Source organism: Pan troglodytes, chromosome 4 (assembly GCF_028858775.2).
Source record: "Pan troglodytes isolate AG18354 chromosome 4, NHGRI_mPanTro3-v2.0_pri, whole genome shotgun sequence".
In the NCBI taxonomy this organism is placed as follows: Eukaryota; Metazoa; Chordata; class Mammalia; order Primates; family Hominidae; genus Pan; species Pan troglodytes.
The window spans coordinates 174,253,271-174,279,379 of NC_072402.2; the positions used below are offsets into that span (position 1 = coordinate 174,253,271).

Below are 26,109 nucleotides of genomic sequence, written 5' to 3' on the forward strand. Positions count from 1 at the left end.
TCCCATCTCAGCCCTTTCAGTAGATGAGACTACAGGTGCGTGCCACCATGCCAGGCTAATTTAAAAAATATTTATTATTTGTTTGTGATTTACTTATTTATTTTTCGTAGAGACGGGGTATTTGTTTGTGATTTACTTATTTATTTTTTGTTGAGACGGGGGTCTCACTAGGTGGCCCAGGCTGGTCTTGAACTCCTGGCCTCAAATGATCCTCCCACCTCAGCCTACCAAAGTGCTGGGATTACAGGTATGAGCTATTGTACCTGGCCCATGAGCTGCCCAGTATTTAATAAACTCCTTATTTGCTTAAATCACCCAGAAGTGATTTCTGTGGCTTGGGATTAAGAACTCCTGATGCCAGAGTACAAGATAAAGAAAGATGAAGGAGGATGGAGGAGCGGGGAGAAGGAGGAAGAGAGAAAGAAGATGAAATGAAGCGTGTCTGAACTTCAGATCACAGGAAACAAGAAGTCACTGAAGGATTTTAAGCACAAGAGACCTAATGAGATTTGCATTTTATGGGGCCAAACGGAGGTGGGTTGGAGGAGGATAAGGCTGGCTGTAGAAAGATCAGTAGGAGGCTGGGGCAGACTCCAGAGGAGGGACAAGGACGCCTGAACTACAGAAGCCAGGGTGACGCTGGAGCAGGGCTGGAAGGAGAGACGTGAACATCACTTGGGAGTAACTTATTAGGTGTTATGGGAGAGGGAGAAGGACAAGTCGAGGAAGATTCCCAGGTTTCTGGTTTGGACAATGGGGTGAGTGATGTTGCTGCAAAATGAAATAGGCATTGAGGGGGTGGAGCAGCTTGGTGGGGGGATGATGATGAGCTTGTCTGGGGGAATGACAGACAAGCTGGAGGAGGTGTCCAGCAGACACTAGGGTATCTGAGCCCAGAGCTCAGGAAAGCACTCCAGGCTGGCTTCAGATGCAGATTTGAGCCACGGTGTACTCAGAATTCTTTAACAAATGGCACAAATGGCTCTCCAAGGTTGGGGCGGGAAAAGGGTAGGCGGGAAGGAACACCTAGATTTGTAGTTTGCCAATGTCCTTGGGGTAAAATACTCCCACCACAGTTGATTCCAAGCTGTCAGTGTGATGTCATTGAACAGAAAATTGGTTCAGTTATCTAGAATTTTCATGAGACAGATAACGTAGATAAAAATAACCTTAAGAGCACAGATAATAGTAAAATAACTAGGAAGTTATGTGTTTTGAGTATTAGCTATGTTTTTTAAACATAATGTAACTATAACTTTATATAATTTAATTTTTAACAATGTAATGGCTTTAACAACTGGCTCACACAATTCCTGAAGTTTTTTTTTTTCTTTTTTTTTTTTTTGAGACGGAGTCTTGCTGTGATACCCAGGCTAGACTGCAGTGGCGTGATGTCGGCTCACTGCAACCTCTGCCTCCTGGGTTCAAAGGATTCTCCTGCCTCAGCCTCCTGAGTAGCTGGGATTACAGGCGCCCGCCACCACACCTGGCTAATTTTTGTATTTTTAGTAGAGACGGGGTTTCACCATGTTGGCCAGGCTGGTCTCGATCTCCTGACCTCGTGATCCGCCCACCTCAGCCTCCCAAAGTGCTGGGATTACAGGCATGAGCCACCACGCCCAGCCAGATTCCTGAAGTTTTAACAATTGTTCTTGTGAGCCAGGTGAGATCAGTGCCCCACTGGGATTGGAGTCATTAGCATAGAGGTGGTGGCTGGAGCCATAGGGCTGAGTGTGATCCACCGGGGGTGCATGGAAAGTGAAAAGAAGAGAGTGCCCAGAACAGACTCCTGAGGTGCCGCAAACTTTGGGGTGGCCAGAAGCAGAGGAACCTGGAGAAAGACAGAAGTCTCTGGCAGTGAGAAAGAAGGACAAGCTGAAGAGAGCGCACAGACACCTTGGGGATAGAGGTCGACTAGACAAATGCTACAGGGAGGCCAAAGGAGACCAGCAGTGGAGAGTCTGCGACGGATGGGCAGCAAGTGGGTGGTTGGGGAGCTGAATAGCAGTGAGCGCAAAGAGGGAAGGGGCAGCAGGGGACAGCCTCCAGGAGAAAGTGACATTCGAGCTGGGTTTTGAAAGATGAGAAGGACCTTACAAGTGGTGGTGAGCATTCCCAGCAAGGGATCTAGCAGGTGGGACAGTCCAGAGAGTCGAGGTAACAGAAAATAGGTTAAATTCTGAGTCAGGCAGGAAGTTCGTTTGGCTGCTAGCACAGAAACTTATGCAAAGCAGGCATTTATTCTTTCACTTAAACAAGTCCAGTGGTGGGCAGTCCACAGGTGGTGTGATGACTTCACAGTCATCAGGATCCCAGACTCCTACCTTTCTGGTGTACCATTCTTAGTACATGAATTTCATCCTCATGGCCCAAGATGGCTGCTGCAGCTCCTGCCATCATGTTGATGCAGACAGCAGGAAGAGGGGAGGTAGGGTAAAAAGAATATCTGCCAGTTGTCTGTCTTTTTCTTTCTTTCTTTTTTTTTTTTTTTTTTGAGATGGAGTCTAGCTCTGTTGCCCAGGCCTGAGTACAATGGTGTAATCTCGGCTCACTGCAACCTCTGCCTCCCGGGTTCAAGCTATTCTCTTGCCTCAGCCTCCTGAGTAGCTGGAACCACAGGCACATGCCACCATGCCCGGATAATTTTTGTATTTTTAGTAGAGACGGGGTTTCACCATGTTGGCTAGGCTGGTCTCGAACTCCTGACCTCAGATGATCTGCCCGCCTCAGCCTCCCAAAGTGCTAGGATTACAGGCATGAGCCACTGTTCCCAGCTAGATTCACCAATTATTAGCATTTGCTACATTTTTCTCTCTTGCTCCGTATGTGCTTCCCTCAGAAGGGGGCACGGATACTGGGTCACCACTCTCTAGCAGGATGGCTCCTTTCCCCCGCCACATACCCCTACCACCCTTTAGAGCATGGGGTGGCAAAGCTCGGGCTCGTGGGCCTCCAGTGGCCAGTCCCTAAACCTGCGAGCCTCAGGAACTCTCACTGTTTCTGTTCTCTCTTTCCCCAGGAAATGGGCCTTTCCATTCTTTTCTTCCTCTCCCCTTCCTAGGAATGTACTAAGGACGATGACTCTGGAAGCTTCTGGGAAGGGAACATGGCAAAAGGTGGGAAAGGGTTTTAGAGAAGATCCTGGTCGGAGCAGCTGGAACAGAGAGTTCTCTTAAGCGGATCCTGGAGATTCCAGCCCCGCCTGGGTTCTGCAAAAATCCAGATGTGCCTTTGTAACTCTGTGTGTGGCGCCTGGCAGATTAAACATTTAGCAGCATTCCTGCTGTCCAGAGGCCTCAGAGTCCTGCAGGGCAGGCAGGACGGGAAGCTGAGAACAGGGAGGGGAACCGGGGACATTTACTGAACATCTGCAATGCGCCAAGTACTCCGTCCATTACGTCACGACGTCCTCATGGCAATCCTTCAAAGCAGGCATTTTCATTCCCATTTTACAGATAAGGGAATTGATACCCAGAGAGGGAAAGTCACTGGCCTTTGTTCTTTTCAATCAGTTTTCCCTGAGTGCCTACTGGGTGCCGATATCATTCCAGGTACAGGAGATGCAGCAGGAAATAAGACCAATGAAGCCCTTGCCCCTCTGGAACTCAGCATTCGAGTGGGATGGGGCAGACAATTCACAACTAGAAACCACAAAAGACGCTTCCACTGTGCCGCTCTTGTAAAAGTCGTCAGCGACACTCACTTTGCTAAATCTATTGACCAATCCTCCCTGCTCCCTCTGACTTCTGAGTACTTCCCATAAGCCAGACGCTGTTGTAGGCCCTGGGGACACAGCTGTGAACAAGAGAGGCCTTGGGGGCTGGGCGCGGTGGCTCACCCCTGTAAGCCCAGCACTTTGGGAGGCCGAGGTGGGCAGATCACCTGTGGTCAGGAGTTCGAGACCAGACTGGCCAACATGGTGAAACTCTGTCTCTATTAAAAACACAAAAATTATCCAGGTGTGGTGATGTGCTCCTGTAATTCCAGCTACTTGGGAGGCTGAGGCAGGAGAATCCTTTGAACCCAGGAGGCAGAGGTTACAGTGGGCTGAGATCGCGCCACTGTACTCCAGCCTGGACAACAGAGCAAGACTCCGTCTCAAAAATAAAAAGGCCTTGGGGACCTTGAGGAAGGCAAGTGATGAGTAAAATAAATCAGTAAAATGTATGGTGTGTCAGGAGGTGACAAATGCTGGGGGCAGTGAGGGAGGAGAAGCAGAGGAATTGCTGCACTGGGCTGAGGGGGGTTGGACAGTCACATACGATGGGCAGGGATCGCCTACCCTGAGAGAGGTTAGGAAGTGAGGGGACAGCCTCTGGAAGTCCTAAGGCAGGAGGTGGCTGGCACATCTGAAGATCTGCATGACTGAAGGCCACTGTGGCTGCAGCAGAGGGAGGGAAAGGAGGGCTGGAGGGAGGAGGGCCTTGTGGGCTCCTGCACTGTGAGCAGAGGAGGGAGTGATCCAGATTTCATTTTAACGGCTGCTGTGTAGGGAGTAGGGAGGGGACTATTCTTGGGCAAGGGTGAAAGCTGAGGACCAGTTCAGAGGCCATCACTATCACACAGGCAGGATGACTGTCACTTGGGCTGGGACGGTGGCAATGGAGACCAAGAGAAGTGGTTGGGTCCTGGATGTTTTGAAGAGAGAACTGGTCATGGCATGTGCTAACAGGTGAGAAAGACAGAGCCCCAGGACCATTCCAACGTTTTCGGCTGAGCAGTTGGAAGGGTGGAGAAGATGGTTGGAAGAACAAGTCTGGAGCGGGGCAGAGGAGGTGTCAGGAATTCATCTTTGGACATGGTAGCTCTGAGATGCACAGTAGATACCCAGATGGAGCTGTCAGGCGGGCAGTTGGATATACTCTTCTGGATTTCTGGTGGCGGCTAAGCATGTCACTCTCTAAATGACATTTAATGCCCATTACTGGATAAGGGCATGAAACAGCAAGTACTGACAGAACAGACAAGAGGTCCCAGGGCTTAGTCCTAGGGCCTTCTGATGCAAAGAGGAGAAACCATCCATTTTGTTCACAGCTGTGCTCCCCAGAGCCTAAAATGGTGTCTGGCACAAAGTAATTGGTAGGTCATTATTTGTTGAATGAATAAACGAATAAGTAGTGTTAAGCGCTAAGAAGGAAATAGAACAGAGTGATGAGTTAGAGGGCATGGGGGAGAGTGTTCTTCTCTAGATAGGGTAGCAGTCAGGGAAGGCCTCTTTGAGAAGGTGACATTTGAACCAAGCCCAGAAGGACAAGGAGAAGTTCTGTAAAAAGTTGCAGAGGAAACTGCAAGTGCAAAGGCCCTGAGGCAGGAAAAAATCTAGCCTTTTGGAGGCTCCATGTGCTCAGGGCATGGGAGGCTGGATCGCCTAAGAACCTTGCAAGCCCAGGACCTGGACTTTGGATCACATCCTGGGTGTCCTGGAGGTTTTTTTGTTTGTTTGTTTTTTTAAACGCAGTTTCACTCTTGTTACCCAGGCTGGAGTGCAATGGTGCGATCTCGGCTCACTGCAACCTCTACCTCCCCAATTCAAGCGATTCTCCTGCCTCAGCCTCCCGAGTAGCTGGGATTACAGGTGCCTGCCACCATGCCCAACTAGTTTTGTTGTTGTTGTTGTTTGTTTGTTTTATTTTTAGTAGAGAAAGGGTTTTACCATGTTGGCCAGGCTACTCTCGAACTCCTGACCTCAGGTGATCCACTGGCCTCGGCCTCCCAAAGTGCTGGGATTACAGGCGTGAGCCACCACAGCTGGCCTGGGTTTTAAACAAAGAAGTTACGTGACCAGATTAATATTCTAAATGATCCCCCCGAGGAACCTGGAGAACTTTCTGTAGGAAAGCAGGAGTGGAAGCAAGTGGAGTGTCAGGAAATACTCACGCAGCAGCCAAGGTCAGAACCAGCTTCCCTGGAGTCAGGGGAGTTGGGAGGGAGAGGAATGGGCAGATTCAAGATATTTTAGGAACAGGATGGTAGGGCTGGGATTTAAGAGCCCCTGCTGGTTCAATCCCAGCATGAAGATGTCCCCCATAGACAGACTTGGAAGGGCCTCAGGGAGGGGCCAGGATGCCTGTAGCGCCAGGGGGGTTGCTCTTAAGGTCTCTCCTTAGTCACCTCAATCGAAGACTCCAGGAGCTTCCCCAGGCTGGAAGCTGTGGGAGGTGGTGGGAAGGGGTGCTGTGGCTGGGAGGGTCATTCCGAGCTGGGCTCTGGGCCACAGCTGTAAGGTAGCTAAGACCATGCCCGGTACTGGGGGGAGCCCTTCCTTCCTTTTTCTTCATCAGATCTAGATTCCTGGCCGGCACAGTGGCTCACACTCGTAATCCCAACACTTTGGGAAGCAAAGGCAGGAGAATCACTTGAACCCTCCCAGGCTGATTTGAGACCAGTCTAAGCCACATATTGAGACCTCATCTCTATTTTTTTTAATTGAAAATTAGCCAGACATGGTGGTGTGCACCTGTAGTCCCAGTTCCTCGGGAGGCTGAGGAGGGAGAATGAGCCAAGGAGTTTGAGGCTGCAGTGAGCTATGGTCATGCCACTACACTCCAGCTTGGGCAACAGAGCAAGACACTGTCTCAAAACAACAACAACAAAATCTAGATTCGTGAGCTCTTCCCAGCCTGGTCCTCTTCCAGTGCTCCCTCTGTCCAAATTTCTTCAATGCTCCTCCCACTGAGAGGTGGCAGTATGTCCCCTCCCTTGAATCTGGGCCTGTGACTCTAGTAGAATAGAGTGGGTCTGATGTGGTGCCGGGTTTCAGGCCCAGGCCTTAAGAAACTGGCAGCTTCTGCTTCCTGTCTCTTGGGATGCTTGCTCTGGGAACCCAGCCACCACGCCGGGAGGAAGCCAAGCAGCCACATGGAGAGGCCACGCAGTGCCATCCTGGCCAGCACCCCCAGCTGAGGCTCCAGCTGACAGCTGGCATCAGCTGCCCCACGTGTGAGTGAGCAGATGACTCCAGCCCCAACCTGTAAGCCACCCTAGCTGACCTCCCTTTGAAGGAGAGCTGGGCTGTCCTACTGAGCACTGCCCACGTTGCACGCTTGTGAGCATAATAAATGATGATGATTGTTTTAAGCCACTGAGTTTGGGGTGGTTTGTTGTGCAGCAATAGATAAGTGGGACACAGGGCTTCACCCCTCCAGGGCCTATCTATCACTAAATATCACTGAGTTTTCCTTCTACATACCCCTTGAGTCTATTATCATCTCTCCATCTTCTCTGCCGCCCCATCTGTCACCTGGACGACTACATTAGCATCCTAGTCAGTGTTTCCCCACACCTTCTTGCAGCCACAGGGTTCTGTTTCCTACACAGCAATCCAGAGAACCTGCTGAAAAGCATATCTGATTGCCTCCCCAGCTAGTCTGTACATGCTCAAAATGCTCAGTGGCTCCCCACTGCCCCTAGGATCAGGCTTACCCATTTCTTTCCCCTTTTAGCTTCGCCCACACTGGCCTGTCTTCTCGTCCTCTGGTATTCCACATTCCCTTTGCCCCAGGGCATTTGCACATACTGTTCCCACTCCCAGAGATGCCCTCCCCGACCCAGTTAATTATTTCCTATTATTTCTTGTTTATGCTTTAGGTCTTCGCTCAAATACCACCTCTCAGCGACCTTCTTCTCAGTTGTTCTTAAAACGGGGTCCCTGGCCAGCAGCATCTGGGAACTTGTTAGAAATACAAACATCCTGGGCCTGGCGCTTTGGCTCACGCCTGTAATCCCAGCACTTGGGAGGCCAAGGTGGGCAGATTGCTTGAGTCTAGGCATTCAAGACCAGCCTGGGCAACATGGCAAAACCCTACCTCTACAAAATAAAACAAAACAAAACAAAACAAAACAAAACAAAAAAAACTAGCTGGGCGTGGTGGTGCATGCCTGTAGTCCCAGCTACTCGGGAGGCTGAGGTGGGGGAATCACCTGAGCTGAGAAGTCAAGACGGCAGTGAGCCAAGATGGCACCACTGCACTCCCGCCTGGGCAGCTGGAGTGAGACCTTGCCTCAAAACAATATAAATAAATAAATAAAATGGAAACATCCTCAAGCCCAAGCCCAGAACTAAGGAGTCAGAAGTTCTGAGACAGGGCCCAGCAGCGTGTGATGAGCAAGCCGTGCAGGTGATTCTGATACACGCACCTAAGAACTGCCGCTCTGAAGCCCCAGCTTGGATCGTGGACTTTTTAGGTTCTCCCATCCCCGAATCCCTTTCCTTCAGTGGGTTGTGTTTGTGATGACACAGATTGTCTGAGGGATGCATAATCTCATAAACCTGAGCACAGGGCCCGCTTGTTTTTCGCTCATCACCGTAGCAGCACCTAACCCTGTGCCTAGCACGTACCAGGGCTTAAGGATGTGGGTTGAGCAAATACTCAGCCTCCAGATGGTCACGAGCCCCCCAAGTGTGGGGGAGGAGCAGGGCCTTTTATACGTCTGGGACCCTAAAAGTGCCCAAGGGGAGGAGGCAAAACTTTAAAGGACTTGGGGAGCCTTCAGCCTCCACAGAAAAGGGGTTGTTCAGAAGGCTGATAAAGGGTGTCCAAAGCTTCCCTGCCTTCCTTCCCCATCCCAGTCCCCACCCTCCCCAACCTGGGAGAACCCTCAGCTGACTTCTGATGAGCACGAGCCAGGCCTTGTTCTATGGGTTCTAGGTGTTCTATATCATTTAATACCCTCAACAATCTTCTGAGTTGTGTATGATTAACATTTTCATTTTACAGATGGGGAAACTGACTCCATGAAGCTCAGGCCTGGCCGCGGTCAGGGTAGAATCAGGACTGGAACCCAGGCTGTATGGCTGCGGCCCTGACCCTCACCATCCATGTCAGGCAGAGAACACTCAGGTGGGGCAGGAGGTAAGGTGGGGGCTGTGGGGAGCCTCATGTGTCTCCAAAGGGACTGGGGGCCTGTGAGGCAGTGGGTCCGGGAGGAACTTTCCAAATCCTCAAGAGAAACCAAAAGTGTGAATCTTAGCATAAAACCCCCCTATGTCTAAACGTTGGCAGATGATTAAACTTTTAAAAAACTCAGATGCCACTGGGTATGGTGGCTCATGCCTGTAATCCCAGCACTTTGGGAGGCTGAAATGGGAGATCACTTGAGCCCAGGAGTTGCCTGGGCAACATAGTGAGATTCCTTCATCTCTAGTCAAAAGAATATTTTATTTAAAAACAAACAAACAAAAAAACTCAGGTGCTTCCAGAGACCAGATGAATACCTGCTCTGATGTGAGGTTGGGGATGGTGCCAGAAGGCCCCACGGCCATGTCAGTGTCTCTGCTTCTGCCATCTGCAGGGCCGTCCACCTCACATTCTGGGGTCACCCTCCACGGGATGCAGACCTTGCTTTCCCTTCGGGCAGGTTCCAAATATTGACGCTTACCTTCAGGTCTTGGCCCCCATGGTGTGGGGCTTGGTCACAGCTGCTTCCCCAGCCCCAGGCCTGCATGAAGAAGGCACTCACTAAATGCTTGCTGTTGAGGTAATCAGCCTGGCCTCTCTACCCTCAGTGCACCATGGCCCCGCCCTCTCCCCCCCCCCAGCCCCAGGTGGGCGGGGCAGGTGCTGGTTGGTTAAAAGCTGGTAGCTGGGGGCTTTTCAGATGCTGGGTCCTCCATGGAGTTTGAGCTGGGCATGGCTACTGAAGGCCTTGTGAGTCCCTTGCCTTCCCCTCCTGGAGCAGGGGATGGGCAGGGTGGGCACAGGGACAGCCAGGGCCAGAGCTCACAACCCATCCTGACTCCTTTTTTTGGCTCAGGTGAGTGAAGCTGAGGGTGGAATCCGAGAGTGGGAGGAGGAGGAGAAGGAGGAGGAGGCAGCAGAGAGGACACCCACGGGAGAAAAGTCTCCAAACTCTCCCGGGACTTTGCTGTCTCTGAGAGGGAAGGCCTGGACGGGGGGCCGCATGGAAGTCAAGCTGGAGCTGCACCCCTTGCAGAACAGGTAGGCAGGAGCCTGAGAGTGGAACACAGCCCCTTGCTTTCAGGCCAGCCTCTGCGCTGGCAGCGTGGCCTTGGGCAACCCCTCCTCTCTTGGCCCTAGCTCTTCATCCGTGGGAGGCCAGGGCTGACCTAAGCCTTGGGCCCTGTTGGCCCTTCCAGACCTAACCCCGCAGAGACTGTGGGTCAAACACCCCCACTCCTCCCCTGCCGTTCAGGACAACTGATTTCATTCACCTGAGAGGGGAATGCTGTGCCCCAAATCTCATCTCCCAATTCGCCCTTGAAGGGGAGGGTCCTCCCTGTCAGTCCAGGTGTCCCGGGGGTGGACTTGGCTCTCTGCTTCCTCCTGGCTGCCTCCCCCTTCCCCTACCAGGTGGGCTCTGTGGTTCTTCAAGAATGACCGCAGCCGGGCCTGGCAGGACAACCTGCACCTGGTCACCAAGGTGGACACTGTGGAGGACTTCTGGGCGTGAGTGTCTGTCCCCAGTGGGGCTAGAGGTGGGGGGCTCTGAGCTCTGGGCTCCCTCTCTCCGGGTTGAGCCAGCCCTCCCTAGGGCCTTTCAGCCTTGGTGAGGGCTGGGGCTTTGTGGGTTCTGCCCAGGGGGTGTAGGGCACAACCACCCCCCACCCCACCACCTTCTTCGGGCTCAGGGAGAGAGCCTGGGGAGCAGGAGAAGCAGGAAGCTGACCCTGACTCGGCCACTCCAGGGCTTTGTGACCTGGGCAAGTTCCTTCCCCTCTCTGAACCTGTCTCAGCTGCAAAGAGAGGACTCGGCTGCCTCAGTGTCCGGGTGCTCACGGGAGTGGGTCTGAAAAGGGCTGCACAAGCCCTAGGGAGGGTGAGAAGGCCTCGGCTGTAGCTGGAGGGGGGAGCACCAGGGGGTCCAAAACCCTCCCCAGGGATTGGCTCAGCCTTCACTGGGAAGGCTCTGTGGAAAAGGTGGGTCTTGAGAGTTTGGATAAACGGGGGTGGAATCCCAGGTGGCAGGCCAGTGTAAGCAAAGGCTTGGAGGCCATGGGGTTGGATGAGGAGCTGGGAGGGCTGAACCCAGTTGGAACCAGGCCCTAAAAAGCCTTGACTTTTGGCATGGGGTGGGGGGCTCTGTCCAGGCTATACAGTCACATCCAGCTGGCCAGCAAGCTCTCCTCTGGCTGTGACTATGCCCTCTTCAAGGTAAGCTCTGCTCTCCTCTTTCCCTCCCGCAAAGGGACAAGGGGTTGATCCCTCCCGGATTCCACTGCGTTAATCCCTCAGAGGGGTGGGGGTGGGGAGCTATGGGCCACCTCTCAGCAGAGTTTCTGACTGGAGGAAATGCTCTACAGGAGCCCGGACAGAGTAGGTCAGGCCCAAGCCGCACCTTGGAGGACCTTAAGAGGCGGGAAGAGGGAGAGGGAGAGATTTCTGGCCTGGCTCCTTAACTAGGGAAGGGCATCAGAATTGCTTGAGGACACTCATTGATGCCACACCCATCCCTGGAGGGCTGACATTGTGTTTAGAGATCTCCCCAGTGACTTCTGCCCTGCCTGGGAACCAGGCAGCCAAGCCTGGGATGTCCCCCTTGCCTGCATTGGGGTCTGCCCCTGAGGCTTCCTTAATCCACCCCGATTTGAATGCTTGTCTTAAGGAACTCAGTAAAATGAGACATGCACATATACAAGGCTATACAAGGTGACCAGTGCTGTCTGTCGGGGGGAGCTGAGTGGCTGGGGGTGGAACCTGCTTGCACTGAGGGAAGGGAGGATAAGAGAATCTGGCCTACTTAGGGCCTCAGCAGAGAGCGGATAAGGCCAGGATGGTGGGTGGGTCCCCATTTCCCTTTGAACACAGGGAGGCAGTTGACTTGCCATCTGCCTTGCAGGATGGCATCGAGCCCATGTGGGAGGACAGCAGGAATAAGCGGGGTGGCCGCTGGCTGGTCAGCCTGGCCAAGCAGCAGCGCCACATTGAGCTGGACCGGCTGTGGCTGGAGACGGTGAGTTGGAGGAGGAGGGTCCTCAGGGGAAGAGACGGGCTGTGTGGGTCTCATAGTGGCACTGGTCTCAAGGATGGCAGGCCAGTCCCTATGTCCTAGCCGGTGATCTCACAACCCCCTACTTCGGGTCCAGCTGCTGTGTCTGATCGGGGAGAGCTTTGAGGAACACAGCAGAGAGGTATGTGGGGCCGTCGTCAACATCCGCACCAAGGGGGACAAGATCGCTGTGTGGACGAGGGAGGCGGAAAACCAGGCGGGCGTGCTGCACATTGGGTGAGGAGGGTCTCTGGCACAGGGTGGGGGCTTGGGTCTCTTCTAGAGGGAAGGTGGGTGGAGGGGGCTTGGCCTGCATGGGAGACCTCTGAAAGTCTCCATAGCCTCCCTCCCTTCTGCCTTGCCCACCTGTATGGAAGGGTCTGGCGTTCAGATTTCTAACTTTCTCTTACGGCAGTGCAGCTCTCCTTTTGCATTAAGGGGGTCATATTTTGGGTTTCCACATGGGTAAGACACAACAGGTGTGGCCGTGGCCAGAATGAGGGTAGGAGTCTGGTGGCCTAAGTTATCTCTAGGACCCTCTGATGACTACCTGTGTCTCTTTTCCTCTGTGTCCCCCGCACCTGCAGGCGTGTATACAAAGAGCGCCTGGGCCTCTCCCCAAAGACCATCATTGGGTACCAGGCCCATGCAGACACAGCCACCAAGAGCAACTCCCTAGCCAAGAACAAGTTTGTGGTGTGAGGGGGGCCTTGGCACCCCTCCTATGTAATGGGACAGCCACCACTGAGCCTCATTACTTTGGGGGATGGGGCGGGACTGGGGATCAGACAGCCTAGTTCTTACCTGTCCTCAAGTGAACAGGAATGCAAACATTCTTTAACATGAGTTGGGGCCTGAGCCTTAGGGGCTAGATGGGGGTAGTGGTGGCAGTCTGAGGACCTAGCTTGTCCTGGGGCCACAGGACAGCAGCAGGGTGGAAAAAACTCCTGGGGGTGGGGTGAGTCATGGCGGGGAAGGAGGGCTCTATGGTAGGCGGAGAAGCCCATAGTCCAGTGTTTACTGTTTCCACCCAGGAAGGAGGTGAGGTGGCCTGAGAGACAGACTCTTCCATGGGTGGTGGGCTCAAGGGCACAGACACGCTGGAGGGTGAACGCCATCATTTGTACAGAGGGATACGTGGGTTGCTGAGGACTGAGAGAGCCTTGCAAGGCCGCTCCCCTTCTCCCCAGCTGTGACCATGGCTGTCTGGGCCTTGCCTGCCTCAGGGCCAGACTGAAGTGGAGGTGGAGGGATGCTGGGCTAGGCCTCACCAAGGTTCTGGTAGAAGTGGTGGAAGTGGATAAACTTGATAATAAAAGCTTAAGCATCTTTCTGTTCCTGTTTTAAATAAATACTTCTGAACAAAGTTGGAATTATTTTTAAGAGGGCTTCAAACTGGAGTAAGATTCAGGTTCCCCCAAACTTTGATCTGCCTCTGTCCTGTCTTACAGGGGCTCATGTGAGATCACTGGGTACCAAGGAGCCTGACCGGGACCCTGGCCAGTATGGAGGACAGGGGGTGTGGCTGGGGAAACTCAGCCACCAAGGGGGCTTGAGCCAGGTTCCGGGGCATATGCCCCTGGCAGGGCGCAGCCGGTGTGGTACCAAGGCCCAGGCCCTCGTTTGGCCTGAGTTTGAGCCAGGATAAGTAGAGCTGGATTTCCGCTGGGTGAAGGTGAGCCTGATGCGACTCCACAATGACAAAACGTCCTGCACGTGTTAAAAACTCAATCCGGACCAGCTTCCCCATTCGCCTGCCAGAGCAGCAGTTAACCTTCCCCTGGGATGGGCTCCAACAGCAGGCTGGGGATTGGGATGGCGCTGGTACCCAGCAGGGGAAGCAAGGCTTCTACACCCCGGCGGCCTCCGGCGCCATCAGCCGGCGTCCCAGGCGCGTCTGCAGGACGCTGGGAAACGCGGCGGCGGCCTGCGCGGGGGCGGGGCCTGGCCGAAGGCGGGGCTGCGAGGAGGTCCGAATCAGGCTGTGGGGGCGGAGCTCGGGAAGCGGAGCCAGGTCCAGAGGCGGGGCTCAGGCGGGACTGAGTTGGGCTATGGGGGCGGAGCCAGGTCAGGAGGCGGGACTCCAAAGGGACTGAGGGCTGTGGGGGCGGGGCCCGGTCCAGAGGCGGGGCCCTGTCCAGAGGCGGGGCCCGGTCCAGAGGCGGGGCCCGGTCCAGAGGCGGGGACAGGTCCAGAGGCGGGGACAGCAGGGCTTCGGGCAAGGAGGTCTGGATGCTGAGGGCGGTCCCTGAGGGGCGGGCGGGGCCCGACCGGCGCTCTGTGTGGCCGAGGCCATGAAGCCGCAGCCGCCCGGCTAGGCCCCGGGCGGCTCTAGCCCAGGGCGGCCCGCGGGGCGCTGGGCCTGGCTCCCGGCTCCGGTTTCCGGGCCGGCGGGTGGCCGCTCACCATGCCCGGCAAGCACCAGCATTTCCAGGAACCCGAGGTCGGCTGCTGCGGGAAATACTTCCTGTTTGGCTTCAACATTGTCTTCTGGGTGAGCGCGGGGTCTGCGCCTTGCCCTGTGCTGGGGGGTGGTGGGAGAGGGAGATTCAGTCTTTTGCATGGGGAGACTACTCCCTGCCCCAAGAGTTTGGAGCTCGGGACCATCCCCCCATTTCTGCCACACCCACGCCCACTTCCAGGACCACCCGAGGTAGCTACAGAGGCCCGGATTGCTGGGGGCGGGTCCTAGCGACAGCGTGGGGTCGGGGTTGGGGTAGGGAGTCTCCCTGAGTAATCCCGAGGCCTGGTGGAGAAAGGGAAGGTGTTTCCTTGAAGACCCCAGGGGCGTGCTAGGTGCAGGTTGCCCCTCTCGCGCAGCCCTCCTTCCTACCCTGGGATGTGGGATGCACGCCAAGCCCCACCCCTGGTTTAGCCGATAAGGAGATTCTGGCGTGAAGGGAGCCGCCAGGCCCCTTCCCTGGCCTCCTTTCCCTTCCAGTAGTACCTGGGTCAGGTGCCTCACCTTAGGCTCCTGCAAAGTGGGGTGGGTCACAGTCTTCTCCCCACCCCAGTCCCGCACAAGGAGGCTGACCTGCCAGGAGGGGCAGGGAGGGACAATGGCGAGTCCTTGGCGGCTGGGAGGGGATCTCCCCAGTTGAGAGCCTGGGAGCTGGCCTTGGGGAACAGAATTCAACATTCCACAGCTGACAAGCTGAGGCTCCTGGGTGGGGCTGCCCCTACCGGGGAAGGGAGCTACTAGTGCCCCTCCCAGGGTGGCATCTGTCCCCCTGGGCCCTGCCAGGTCATTTTTCCCATCTCTCCAAAGCCGTGGCCCTCTGCAGTCTCTGCTCCTGAGGCCTTGGGTCAAGATGCCAGGCCCTTTCCCTTGTGTTCAGCAAGACTCAGTGGCACTGCCCCCTACCCACGTGTCACCGAGCTCACTGGTGTGGTGGGTGTCCTTGCACTGCAGCACTAGGCTCTTGAGGGTGTGGGCAGTGTGTGGGAGCACTGGCAAGGAAGTCAGAGGGCCTGGCTGGGACACCTTGGGCAAGTCACCTCTCCTCTCCAGGCCTCAGCTTGCCTGCCTGGGAGACGACGATAAAGAATCTGCCTGTGAGGGCTGTTAGGCAGATACAATGAGTTCAATTTGTTGTATTCTCACAACTGCCTTATTATCTACATTTTACAGATGGGGAAACTGAAGGAATAGACACAGAGAAATTAAGTCACTTACCTAGGGTCACACAGCCAGAAAGTACAGAGCCAAGGTGACGGCTTAGTGGGCAGAGGGTGGAGGTGAGGCAGAGCTGTGAGCAGAAGTAACCTCGAATACCGAGGGGGAGCAGGCGTGAGAGACCCGGGTTTGTTGCTGGGGCGGAGCGTGGGGTGTTATGTTAAGGTGGCATGGAGAAGCGAGGGCTTCCGGTGATGGGTCTGATCTGGCTTCTGTTCTGGAGACCACTTGCCTGGCTGCTGTGTGGAGGGTGGATGAGGGGCAGGGCCTGGAGGTTTGGAACGGGGGCAGGGCTGGGGCAAAGCTGGGATGGTGAGGTGGGAAAGGTGAGGAAGGCTGCTGGGAAAGTCAAGAGGCTGAATTGACTGGGCTGGGTCACTTGGGAGCTGGAGGGAGGATTTCAGGTTTGGGTTAAGGTGGCCTAAGGGAGGCTGCTTGTGAAACAGGCACAGAGGTTTTCATGTTTAATGTCAGGCAGACCCTGGTGTTGTTCTGCTTGGAAACTGCTTGTGGTTTCCTTTTTTCTTTTTTTTTTTTTTTTGAGGCAGAGTTTTGCTCTTATTGCCCAGGCTGGAGTGCAATGGCACGATCTCGGTTCACTGCAACCTCCATCTCCCAGGTTCAAGCGATTCTCCTGCCTCAGCCTCCCAAGTAGCTGGGACTATAGGTGTGTGCCACCACGCCTGGCTAATTTTGTATTTTTAGTAGAGATGGGGTTTCTTCATGTTGGTCAGGCTGGTCTCAAACTCCTGACCTCAGGTGATCCACCTGCCTTGGCCTCCCAAAGTGCTGGGATTACAGGCGTGAGCCACCACGCCCGGCCATCCTGCTCGTGGTTTCTTACTGCTCCTAGAGTACTGTCGGCCTTCAGGGCCCCGCGGGGCCGGGCTGTCCGCCCTTCAGTTTGTTCCTAGAACTAGACGTGGTCTTGTGTCAGGGCCTCTGCCTGTGCCCTACCCTCCTCCTGGAATAGGCTTTTCCCTCTTGCTCTTTTCATCATTCAAACCTCAGCTGAAATGCCCCCACCCTCCCTTCTGCCCTCTCTAAAGCTGGCTTCCAACCCCAGCATCCCCCATCTCGTCGCCCCGCTCGATATTTGTCAAGGGGTCTGTTTGCATCTGAAGTTTCCTTGTCTGCTCACTCACTGTCCATCTCCCCTGCTGGAGTGTAAGCTCCGTGAGGGTCGAGTCTGTCCTATTCACCAGCGAAACCCCGGCATGGCGGGGATCAGTGCCGGTGGGTCGTGGAGGTGTTTGCTGCAGGCGGGTGGACGTAGGGGTGCGGGACCAGCATGAGGTCTGGGTGGGGATCGGGAGATGCCAGCGTCATGATGGGATGGAAGACGAGCGTGAGGAGGAAGAACGGCAGAAGGCTGAGGCTGGAGGCCGTGGGACCAGCCACAGGTGGTCCCTCCAGGAACACAGCCCTCCAGGAACTCCTGCTGGAGGCTGAGAGCTCACTTCCCAGCTGTTTCCCCAAAGTGCTTTAATTGTATTTCCTTGGCTCTGATTGGCTGCCTCTGGACCAATCCCCGGGGCAGGTGAAGGCGGAGCATCTTGGGAAGGAGCTCCGGGAGGAATGGGGTTGAGTTAACTGAGGTGGGGTTCAGGAAGGAGAAAGTGGCACTCAGTCCCCTGTCTGAAGGCCAAGGGCAGGCCAAGTGGGAGGAGGCAGGAGAAGTGATGTTTGGTTTCACATCAGCAGACCCAGCAGGCAGGAGGGAAGGGAAGATGTTTCCAGAGAAAGAATAGAGCAGTGTGGGGAGCCCACGGTCAGGGAAGGGAAGGTGATAAAGGCCTTGGCCGTGGCTATGTGCTGAGGGGAAGGAGCCTGCAGATAAAGCAGGTGGGTGGGGAGGTCGCAGGAGGTGGGGTCATGGCCCTGGGCTTGGGTATGACAGCCTTTCCCCCTCTGAGACTGCACGCCCAGGGACCTGCCCAGGGTCAGGTGTGAGAGTGACCAGCCTGGACATCCAGGGCTCTTCCCAGTAGCGAATTGAGGCAGGAAGGTGGGAAAGCTGAGGATGGAGGAGAGGCACTTGGACTGCCCCGGTGGGGAGTCTAGCTGGTGTTCTGAAGGCCCAGGCAGAGCTGTGGCCATGGGGCAAAGCCACTGGCACAGGCCAGATCCTAGGTGGATCCTGCTAGGGATGATTGAGATTCCTGTCATTCAGGGGTGTCTGGTCGTGAACCATGGAAACTGAGTCTGGCAGGCGGAGGTTAAAGGGGTAGGATGGGGCTGGGCTGGGGAGGAGTGTTGAGGGTGGGGCCGCAGTCACACGGCTTTAGGGCAGCAGGAGAGCTGGACTTGGCAGGGTGCAGAAAGGAGGCTAGGAGCCTGGAACCCCAGCACCAGCTTCGGTCAGGTGTAGAGGCTCAGTATACTGGCACCGTCACTACCCCCGCTGACACAGCTGCTATTGCTGCTTGGCAGGAGTGTCTCGGCCACCGTCTGCTCCAGTTTGGAGTTCCAGGAAGGGGCCCCTGATGTCCATCCCAAGGCTAGGAGAGGGTTCAGTCCTCCAGGCTGTGTCCTGTGGGGAAGAAGCACTGGGATGTGTTCTTGGGAAGATGGAAAGGACCCCGGATCCCGTTCATAGCCCTTGTGCCTCTTCCTCTCTCTGCTGGAAAGGCCCTGGCTACCGGGGAAGGATGACGGGGGAGGGTCCTGGGGCTGCTCCCAGCCCTGAGCTCTTTGTTGCTGCCCTTGCAGGTGCTGGGAGCCCTGTTCCTGGCTATCGGCCTCTGGGCCTGGGGTGAGAAGGTAAGGCAGCGGGCGGGCGTGGAGCTGGTGTGGGACGAGGTGGTGGGAAGGTCAGCTCCCCACACCTGCCTCTGCTGCCCGGCACAGGGTGTTCTCTCCAACATCTCAGCGCTGACAGATCTGGGAGGCCTTGACCCCGTGTGGCTGTTTGTGGTAGTTGGAGGCGTCATGTCGGTGCTGGGCTTTGCTGGCTGCATCGGGGCCCTCCGGGAGAACACCTTCCTGCTCAAGTTTGTGAGTGCTGCCCTCAAGATCCCCTGGGAACCCCCATCTCCTCCCATCCAGTTCTTGCAATACAGTTGGAGCTTAATGATGGGTAGCTTTATTATTATGCTATAATCGTCATCGTTAGATTCATGTTGTCTATATTTACTAGGATCCTTTCTGTGGTATGGTAAGTGACCGAGACGTGGTGGCCCAAGCATAAAATATTTATTGACTCAAATAAGAAAAGTCCAGGGGTGTGCTGGCTGCCGGTGCATTTTGATCCAGGGGCTGCCACAGTTTCACTTGGCCTGGTTTCTCCCTGTTTCTCGGGCTCCCCCCGTTTGGCTCCATTCCCAGGTGGCAGGAGGCTCAGGAACAGAGCCGGCTTCCCCATGCCCTCCCAGGAACTCCTGCTGGAGGCTGAGAGCTCTCTTCCCAACCGTTTTCCCAAAGTGCTTTAATTGCATTTCCTTGGCTCTGATTGGCTGCCTCTGGACCAATCCCTGGAGGCCGAGGGAGGCAGTGCTCTGATTGGTGGACTTTAGGCACTTGCCAGTCCTGTATCTGGGACTGGTGGGTTTGGGGAGGTGTCTCCATCCGAACCTTGGAAACTAAAGGTTTGCATGGAGGATGGTTTTTCAGAGACAGCAGGGTGTGATTACCAGACAAAGGGAATTGGATGGGTAGGTAACAACAGATGCCTTTTACCATCATATAACAATACTAAAATAATAGAAGATGGGGGCTCTGGGCGCCTCTGGGTCTTGGTGGAGGTAGGGATGGAGCCCTTCCCTGTGGCACACCCAAGCTCTGGGAGGTCACCAGAGCCCTGCGTTTCCAACCCCTACTGTCTGTATGCCCAACCCCAGTTCTCCGTGTTCCTCGGTCTCATCTTCTTCCTGGAGCTGGCAACAGGGATCCTGGCCTTTGTCTTCAAGGACTGGATTCGAGACCAGCTCAACCTCTTCATCAACAACAACGTCAAGGCCTACCGGGACGACATTGACCTCCAGAACCTCATTGACTTTGCTCAGGAATACGTGAGTCCAGTGTCCAGCCTGGGACACCTGTAGGAGGCGCCTTCCTGGCAGACAAATGAGGGAACAAGTTCCCTGTGATGGGACCATCTCCTTACCCACCTGGGCTAGCGGGCCCCAGGAGAGAGACCCAGGAGTGTCCTCGTCCGAGGAGAGCCAGCCCCTGCTGATCCTTATGGGTCCCCATTTGCCTAGTGCCATAGGGCCACGGCCTTGGGAAACAGAGGGCACGGGCTCCACACTAGCAGCTCCCAGGCCAGGGCCTACGACACACGGGAGAACGGAGGAAATGTGACATAAAATATAGATTTCTACTTCTGCTAAACCTTGGGCCCACGGTATCGGCTGCAGCTATGTTGCTGCCGCCCCTTCACTGGTACAGAGGCTCTCTGTTTGCCATTGTTCCCAACACTCTGTATTTTATTATATCTGTCAGCCCTTATCTCTCATTTATACTATGTTTGGCCTCTGTGCATATTAGAGTTTAGACCCCTGATGGAAGGTCTGCCCTCAAACTTGCAAACTTAACCCCAGTGAAGAGCAGCCAGAGAAGAGTTCCCGAAACCCTATCTGCCTCCCACCTGCACCATCTCACCCACTCACCCCTAACCACAAACACACAGTCACACACTGTCACCCACAGTCACACCCACACCCAGTCACACACTCGCAGGCACACTTGATCACACCTACACCTACACATGGTCCCACAGTCACACATGAGTCACACCCGATCACACCCACACACGGCGACAGGCCCTTGGCACCATTCACCACCAAGAGTCAGCTCTGGATCCAGAGGTGAAGCAGAGCTGGTGCCTGCTTCAAGCAGCTCTCAACCCAGGGCAGAGGCAGACATAGCCAGGCAGTTATGATGCCGTTCATTCATTCATTCAGCACAGGATTGTTAAGGGCCTACCATATGCCGGACCCAGAGCCAGGCCCTGGGGATTCGGCGGGGAAGAAAGCTGTCTGAGAGGACCTGTCCTCTCAGGGCTGGCAGTCGGGAAGAGACAGATGGTGAACAAGCAGAACAAACAAATGTGTGCATGTACATACGTGTGTATGCAAAATTGTACATTGTGGTAAGAGTCAAAATGAAGGGTGGAGAATGGGAAGGCCTCTGCGTGGAGAGCTTGAAGCCTCCCAAAGGAGGAGAAGGAAGAGAAGGGAGAGTGTTCTGTAGCAGGAGCAGCTGGCGCTGAGCAGGTGCCAGGAGGCAGGTGGAGGCTGAGCCCTGCCCTGGGACCAGCACATGCAGGGCATGTGGCAGGCCTGACTCCTCCAGTTCTCTGGCTCGGCCATGGGGCCTGCCTGTGTCTGCTGCTGAGCTTGAGCTCCCCCAGCCCTATGGGCTACTCTCCAGCCCCTGTGCTGCTGCTCAGTGAGGGCTGTGTGCACCCGTGTGCCCCACAAGACCATGGTTCACGGCAGATCCCAAACTCGCCATTGCTCCTGCCTAGGGGACAGCTTAGGGTGTTCTGGGTGGGGGTGATGGGGTGTGGGATGATGCCAGCCGGCATGGAGGAAATGGGGTGGGATGGCTATGGGGGTGGCAGGATTCGCCTCCTGTCCCTGCACTGAAGAGAGGAGGGCTTTGTAGAACCTCTGGGGCAACTGTGGGAGGCCTGCTGCAGACATGGGGCCCAGCGGTCTCTGCTGCCACAGGGCTTGGCCCAGCGCCTGCCTCTCAGGTAGTCTGGAGGAGGCCACAGTCGTTGAACCAGTATCCTTGTCCCACTCCCTCCCTTTTTCTAGCCTCTCTTGGGTCGGGGAACGGGGAGCTCAGTGTCCCCTCCCTTGCACCCCTCTGCCTCCACCAGCCTGGAGGTTGGGCCCAGGCCTGTGGGGGTGGGGAGGTGGCCACCCACTTGGCTGTCCCAGCCCTGTCCCAGACAGCCCTGTATTCCTGCAGCCTGGGCTTGTTCCCAAACAGGGTGAGGCTCCTGGGGTGGGTCTGGCTCACCTGGGGCTCTCCCCTGCCCCCACAGTGGTCTTGCTGTGGAGCCCGAGGCCCCAATGACTGGAACCTCAATATCTACTTCAACTGCACTGACTTGAACCCCAGCCGGGAGCGCTGCGGGGTGCCCTTCTCCTGCTGCGTCAGGGACCCTGCGGTGAGTGGGGCTGGGGGAGGAGAGGTAAGGGACTTTCCAGTGCACAGACTCTGGAGAAACCTCCCACAGGGCCCCGCTCCGCTCTGCCCCGCTCTGGGGGCGTGGATGCTGGGGGACGTCATTTTACATGGGTGGCACTGAGGCCTGTTGGGGCGCGGCAAGACCTGTCTTTTTTATCGTAGTGAGATGGAAACAGCAGGACCCTGGGGCACAGGGATGGGGACTGGCCTGGAGGCCTCCCTGCACCCTATACATCTACATAAACACAGCCGCAGCCATTGTCTGCTCCTGGCCAGCTTGAAGGTTGGCCAGGCTGTCACTCTCAGTTATGGTTGTATGTGACGGGGGTTGCCTGGGTCATTGCCAGCCAGCACCCCACTGGGCCACCGTTGCAGGGTAGCAGGGAGTGGGGACCTCTGTCCCTTTACGACTTTCTTCAGGGCAGAAACCTCTCCTGATGATGTTTCTTCAGTCATAGTCCATCTGGGATGCCAAGGGCCAGGTTTCTCCCCATTCTTATAACACACCAGCAGGCAGGATTCCTGAACGGAGGCAGGTCCAGGTTGGCGATTGCAGCCACGCATTCCAGCGTCTGGGAAAGAGGCACGTGGGGCCAGGTGTGGTGGCTCATGGGAGGATCATTTGAGTCCAAGAGTTTGAGACCAGCTGGGGCGGCACAGTGAGACCTCGTGTCTACAAAAAAAAAAAAAAAATTAGACGGGCATGGTGGTACACTCCTGTGGTCCTAGCTACTGGCGAGGCTGAGGTGGGAGGATCACTTGAGGCCAGGAGGTCGAAGCTGCAGTGAGCTATGATCGTGCCACTGCACTCCAGCCTGGGCAATGGAGTGAGACCCTGTCTCAAAAAAAAAAAAAAAAAAAAAAAGCACATGGGCCTCAGAGAGGCTCACTTAAGACTGGTGGACACGGCAGAATCCATGGGCCCGTCTGCGTCCTCTGAGAAGGAAAAGCCACCGCACTGCCCAGGTACCGTGGACCCCATGGGATGCGTCCTCACCAAGTCACTAACTGGCCTGTCTCCCCTCAGGAGGATGTCCTCAACACCCAGTGTGGCTACGACGTCCGGCTCAAACTGGTGAGAGGGGTAGGAACCGGGCTGGGGCAGGTGGGGGTACTGGGGTGGGAATGAGAGTGTCTATAACCTCCTCTGGAAGGCCTCAGGGATTCTTTGGGGAGAGGGTGCTGAGTCCCAGGAACCAGCCAGACACCCAGGCAGCGGAGGGGGAGTAGACCCCTGGGCCTGGGCAGATGTGGGTTTGCTCAGTTCTGCTCTGTGGAGCACCCTTGGGGTGCCCGGCTTTGCCCTAGAGGCCAGAGATTTGGTGCTCATGAGACAGTCGGCTCTGGAGGAGTGGAGGGAGAAAGACGGTAAGCCCTTAGAGAAAGCAATATGAACAGCCATGTGACAGTCTCAGCTGAGAGCTTGGAAGAAAATAAGGGAGGTGATAGGAGAGAAGCTGGGCAGGCAGGAGGGGGCGTGCATCTGTGCTGAGACCCCATGAGAAGGATCCGGCTTTGTGGAGGGACTGTGGGGAGCAGGTGCTGCAGGTTTAGACCCTGGGGTGGGCGTGAGCTTGGCAGGCTGGGAGGGTGGGAGCCGGCCTGAAGGGCAGGTAGGCTGAGCCTGGTGCCTGCATGTCCCCAGGAGCTGGAGCAGCAGGGCTTCATCCACACCAAAGGCTGCGTGGGCCAGTTTGAGAAGTGGCTGCAGGACAACCTGATTGTGGTGGCGGGAGTCTTCATGGGCATCGCCCTCCTCCAGGTACCCTTGTGGCCCCACGTGCCCCTCCCCTTGCCGGGGCCGCCCTCACTCTCCCCTCACCTGTCCTCTGTCTTACAGATCTTTGGCATCTGCCTGGCCCAGAACCTCGTGAGTGACATCAAGGCAGTGAAAGCCAACTGGTGAGGCCGCCAGAGGCCATGGCCACATGCCTGGCCTACCCAGGCCTCTGGGGGGCCCCCCAGGACCCTCCTACTATACTCGTGACGGGCAAGGCTGCAGGAGACGTTCCTGCTGGGACTGAGCCTTGAGGGGTTCGCCTGAACCGCTGTGCTGTCCACCCACGGAGAAAGTTGCTGTGCCTCCGCCTGGGCCTCTTGTCCCGTATGCGTGTGTACACACACATGCAGGCACACGTGTGCACAGGGAGCCACCGTCTCGGCTACATTTGGGGTGGTGGGCTCTCCAGGGGACTAGGAAGGGCGCAGCTCAGAGGGTCCAGGCCAAGTGGGGTGGGAGGTGCTGTGTGGAGGGTCCCCCCCCGTTCCCTGCCCCCCAATGCTGGGACGCACTTTTCTGTGCGTAGCTGTATGGGGCGCGTTGCCTGAGCCACTGCCTCACACAGCTTCAGAGCACTCTTTTCTATGAGCTGTAACTTTGAGCCTGCCAGGAACCCACCTCAGCCTCAGTGTCCCAGACTCTGAAATGGGTCCAAGAATTTTCTTTCTCTTGCTTGCCTCTCAGGAGCAAATGGAATGATGACTTTGAAAACCACTGGCTTACGCCCACCATTTCCGAGGTCCTGTCCACGGCGGGGCCTCAGCAGAACTCTCTGATTGGGGCCCCTGGCCCAGCCCCACCCAGCCGACATGTTTTCTTTGGCCTGGGTGGTTTATACCCTGAGCCAACCTTTAAAAATTGGTAGATTTCACATAAAAGTCCAGATCCACAGCTTCTCTTGAAGAATGACCACCTGGCTACGCCGGCTCTTCAGTGGCAACATTACCTGGGACACTGCCTCCCCAGTCACCAAGGGCCCCAGCTGGCCCGTTCTACTCACCTAAGTGCCGCCTGACCCTTGTACACTAGGAGCTGGCCTCCCACCTCTGCAGGGTTATTCCCTGCACCTCGAGGCCGCTGCGGGCCAATCTGGAGTGAAACACGGGGACCTGAAGGATGGGGAGGCTGGACCCCGCTTTGAAGAGGGTGCAGCCTGGGAAGGGCGGCCTTGCTGGGGACTGCGGTGGGAGTAGAGTGCCCAGGAGAGGGTCTGAGGGGTGGGATGGGGGTCAGGACAATTTTGCAAAAGAAGTAGCTGGAAGCCATGGGACTGGCGGGAGCCTGTTTGGGGGATCTGGATGGTTGACTCCTAGGAGTCATCTTCGCCGTGGCTGCAGAGCTGCCTGATGGGCACTAGAGGGCACGCCAGCCCCACACTCCCTGGGTCTGGCTTCCTCCCGCAACCTCACTCTAGTAGAGCCTGTGCCTGCCTACTAGCGCTCTGGGGTTCGGAGAGTTTGGGAATTTCTCAGAGCCAACTGGCTCAGGCTTGGGAAGGCTGGCTGCTGCCCTCGGCTCCGCCTCATCAGCTATGTGAAGGGGTGTGTGTGGAGTGATCCTGCCGCCCCCTCCCTGGGCTCGTCCAGAGATCTCAAACTCCGATGCCCCTGGGGCCACGTATGTTGTATAAATGGATGAAACAGGCCCTTGAGTTGGGAGCCTGCTTCACTTTGACTTTCCCACTGTTGCTGGAGACAAAGACATCGTGATGAGAGAAAGTTCGCACAATCTAGTCGGTAACAGCCACTTTCCTTGAGACCAAGAGAGTGCGGTGGGGATGGGGGGCAGAGCACGGGTCCCCGTCTGACAGTGGCCGCTGCCATATTCAGGTGTAGCTAATTGCTCTGGTGTGGGAATGCAGGCCTAATGACAGAAATCTGGAGAAGCAAGAAATACAGATTTGTATGTGAGATGTCCTGATTTTTTAAGTTGTTGGCAGAAATTAATTCAGAAATCAAGTCTGCAGGCCAAACAAGGTGCAGGACCCAGCTTTGGCCCCATGCCCCTGTAGGTCCCTCTGGGACAGTCACCGCTGGAGTCCTGGCTGCTCTGTCATTGAGGGATGCTGGGCACTGCTGCCGGGTGGCCAGGGTATGGGGCATGTGCCCAGCAATGTGGCTCCTTGGCCCCGCTGGCCAGTGTCCTGGGCCCCTGACAGGCGCTGGCTGTGAGTGGTTTGTACATGCTACAATAAATGCAGCTGGCAGCATTGTGCATGTGTCTTGCATTTTCGCTTTCATTTTATCCCTCAAACCACAGAACACCCTGTGCGGTGGAATTTCTTTTCCTGATGAGGAAATGGACTCCGAGAGGGGAGGGAGGTTGCCTGGAGCGCACAGCTGGGAGGAGGCACACCAATCTGACCCTCTTGCTGGAGTTTTGCACCACACCTGTCCTGTGTGTCTGATATATTTGGGTAAAACCTCTGTACTCAAAATAAGGGCGGTACATTCATCCCCCAAGTGTGAGTTGAACATCAACTCAGGGGTGGAGATACAGAGAAGGGCAAGGTCTTGCCTGTGTGCTGCATTCTTGTGGGGAAGACATGGAAAGCAAGCTGGCC

At 55.8% G+C, this 26,109-nt stretch overlaps 2 protein-coding genes across 13 annotated transcripts; both read left to right on the forward strand.

The window, feature by feature from the left end:
* The first annotated feature begins 526 nt into the window (after window positions 1-526).
* EIF4E1B (eukaryotic translation initiation factor 4E family member 1B) lies at window positions 527-13,275 on the forward strand. Of its 8 annotated transcripts, none has more exons than XM_063811707.1 (9): window positions 527-758; window positions 8,718-8,840; window positions 9,385-9,477; window positions 9,754-9,938; window positions 10,311-10,406; window positions 11,048-11,111; window positions 11,797-11,910; window positions 12,044-12,183; window positions 12,534-13,275. In XM_063811707.1, exons 3-9 carry the CDS (start codon window positions 9,463-9,465, stop codon window positions 12,646-12,648), a joined length of 729 nt encoding a protein of 242 aa, XP_063667777.1. In that variant the 5' UTR covers window positions 527-758; window positions 8,718-8,840; window positions 9,385-9,462; the 3' UTR covers window positions 12,649-13,275. The 8 variants fall into 8 exon arrangements, with proteins under 8 accessions (XP_063667777.1, XP_063667774.1, XP_063667778.1 ...); XM_063811704.1 differs by having other exon boundaries at window positions 552-758; window positions 8,718-8,852; window positions 9,358-9,477; XM_063811703.1 differs by having other exon boundaries at window positions 564-758; window positions 8,718-8,852.
* A 795-nt stretch (window positions 13,276-14,070) lies between these two features.
* On the forward strand, window positions 14,071-25,760 carry TSPAN17 (tetraspanin 17). 5 transcript variants are annotated; one of them, XM_518122.8, is made up of 9 exons: window positions 14,071-14,440; window positions 18,335-18,385; window positions 18,473-18,619; window positions 19,462-19,632; window positions 21,621-21,746; window positions 22,794-22,841; window positions 23,412-23,528; window positions 23,607-23,668; window positions 24,231-25,760. In XM_518122.8, the coding sequence occupies exons 1-9, from the start codon at window positions 14,354-14,356 to the stop codon at window positions 24,409-24,411; spliced, it is 990 nt and encodes a 329-aa protein (XP_518122.3). In that variant the 5' UTR covers window positions 14,071-14,353; the 3' UTR covers window positions 24,412-25,760. The 5 variants fall into 5 exon arrangements, with proteins under 5 accessions (XP_518122.3, XP_003311029.1, XP_009448490.1 ...); XM_003310981.6 differs by having other exon boundaries at window positions 14,128-14,440; window positions 23,607-23,636; XM_009450215.4 differs by having other exon boundaries at window positions 14,140-14,440; window positions 22,794-22,850.
* The last annotated feature ends 349 nt before the right edge of the window (window positions 25,761-26,109 follow it).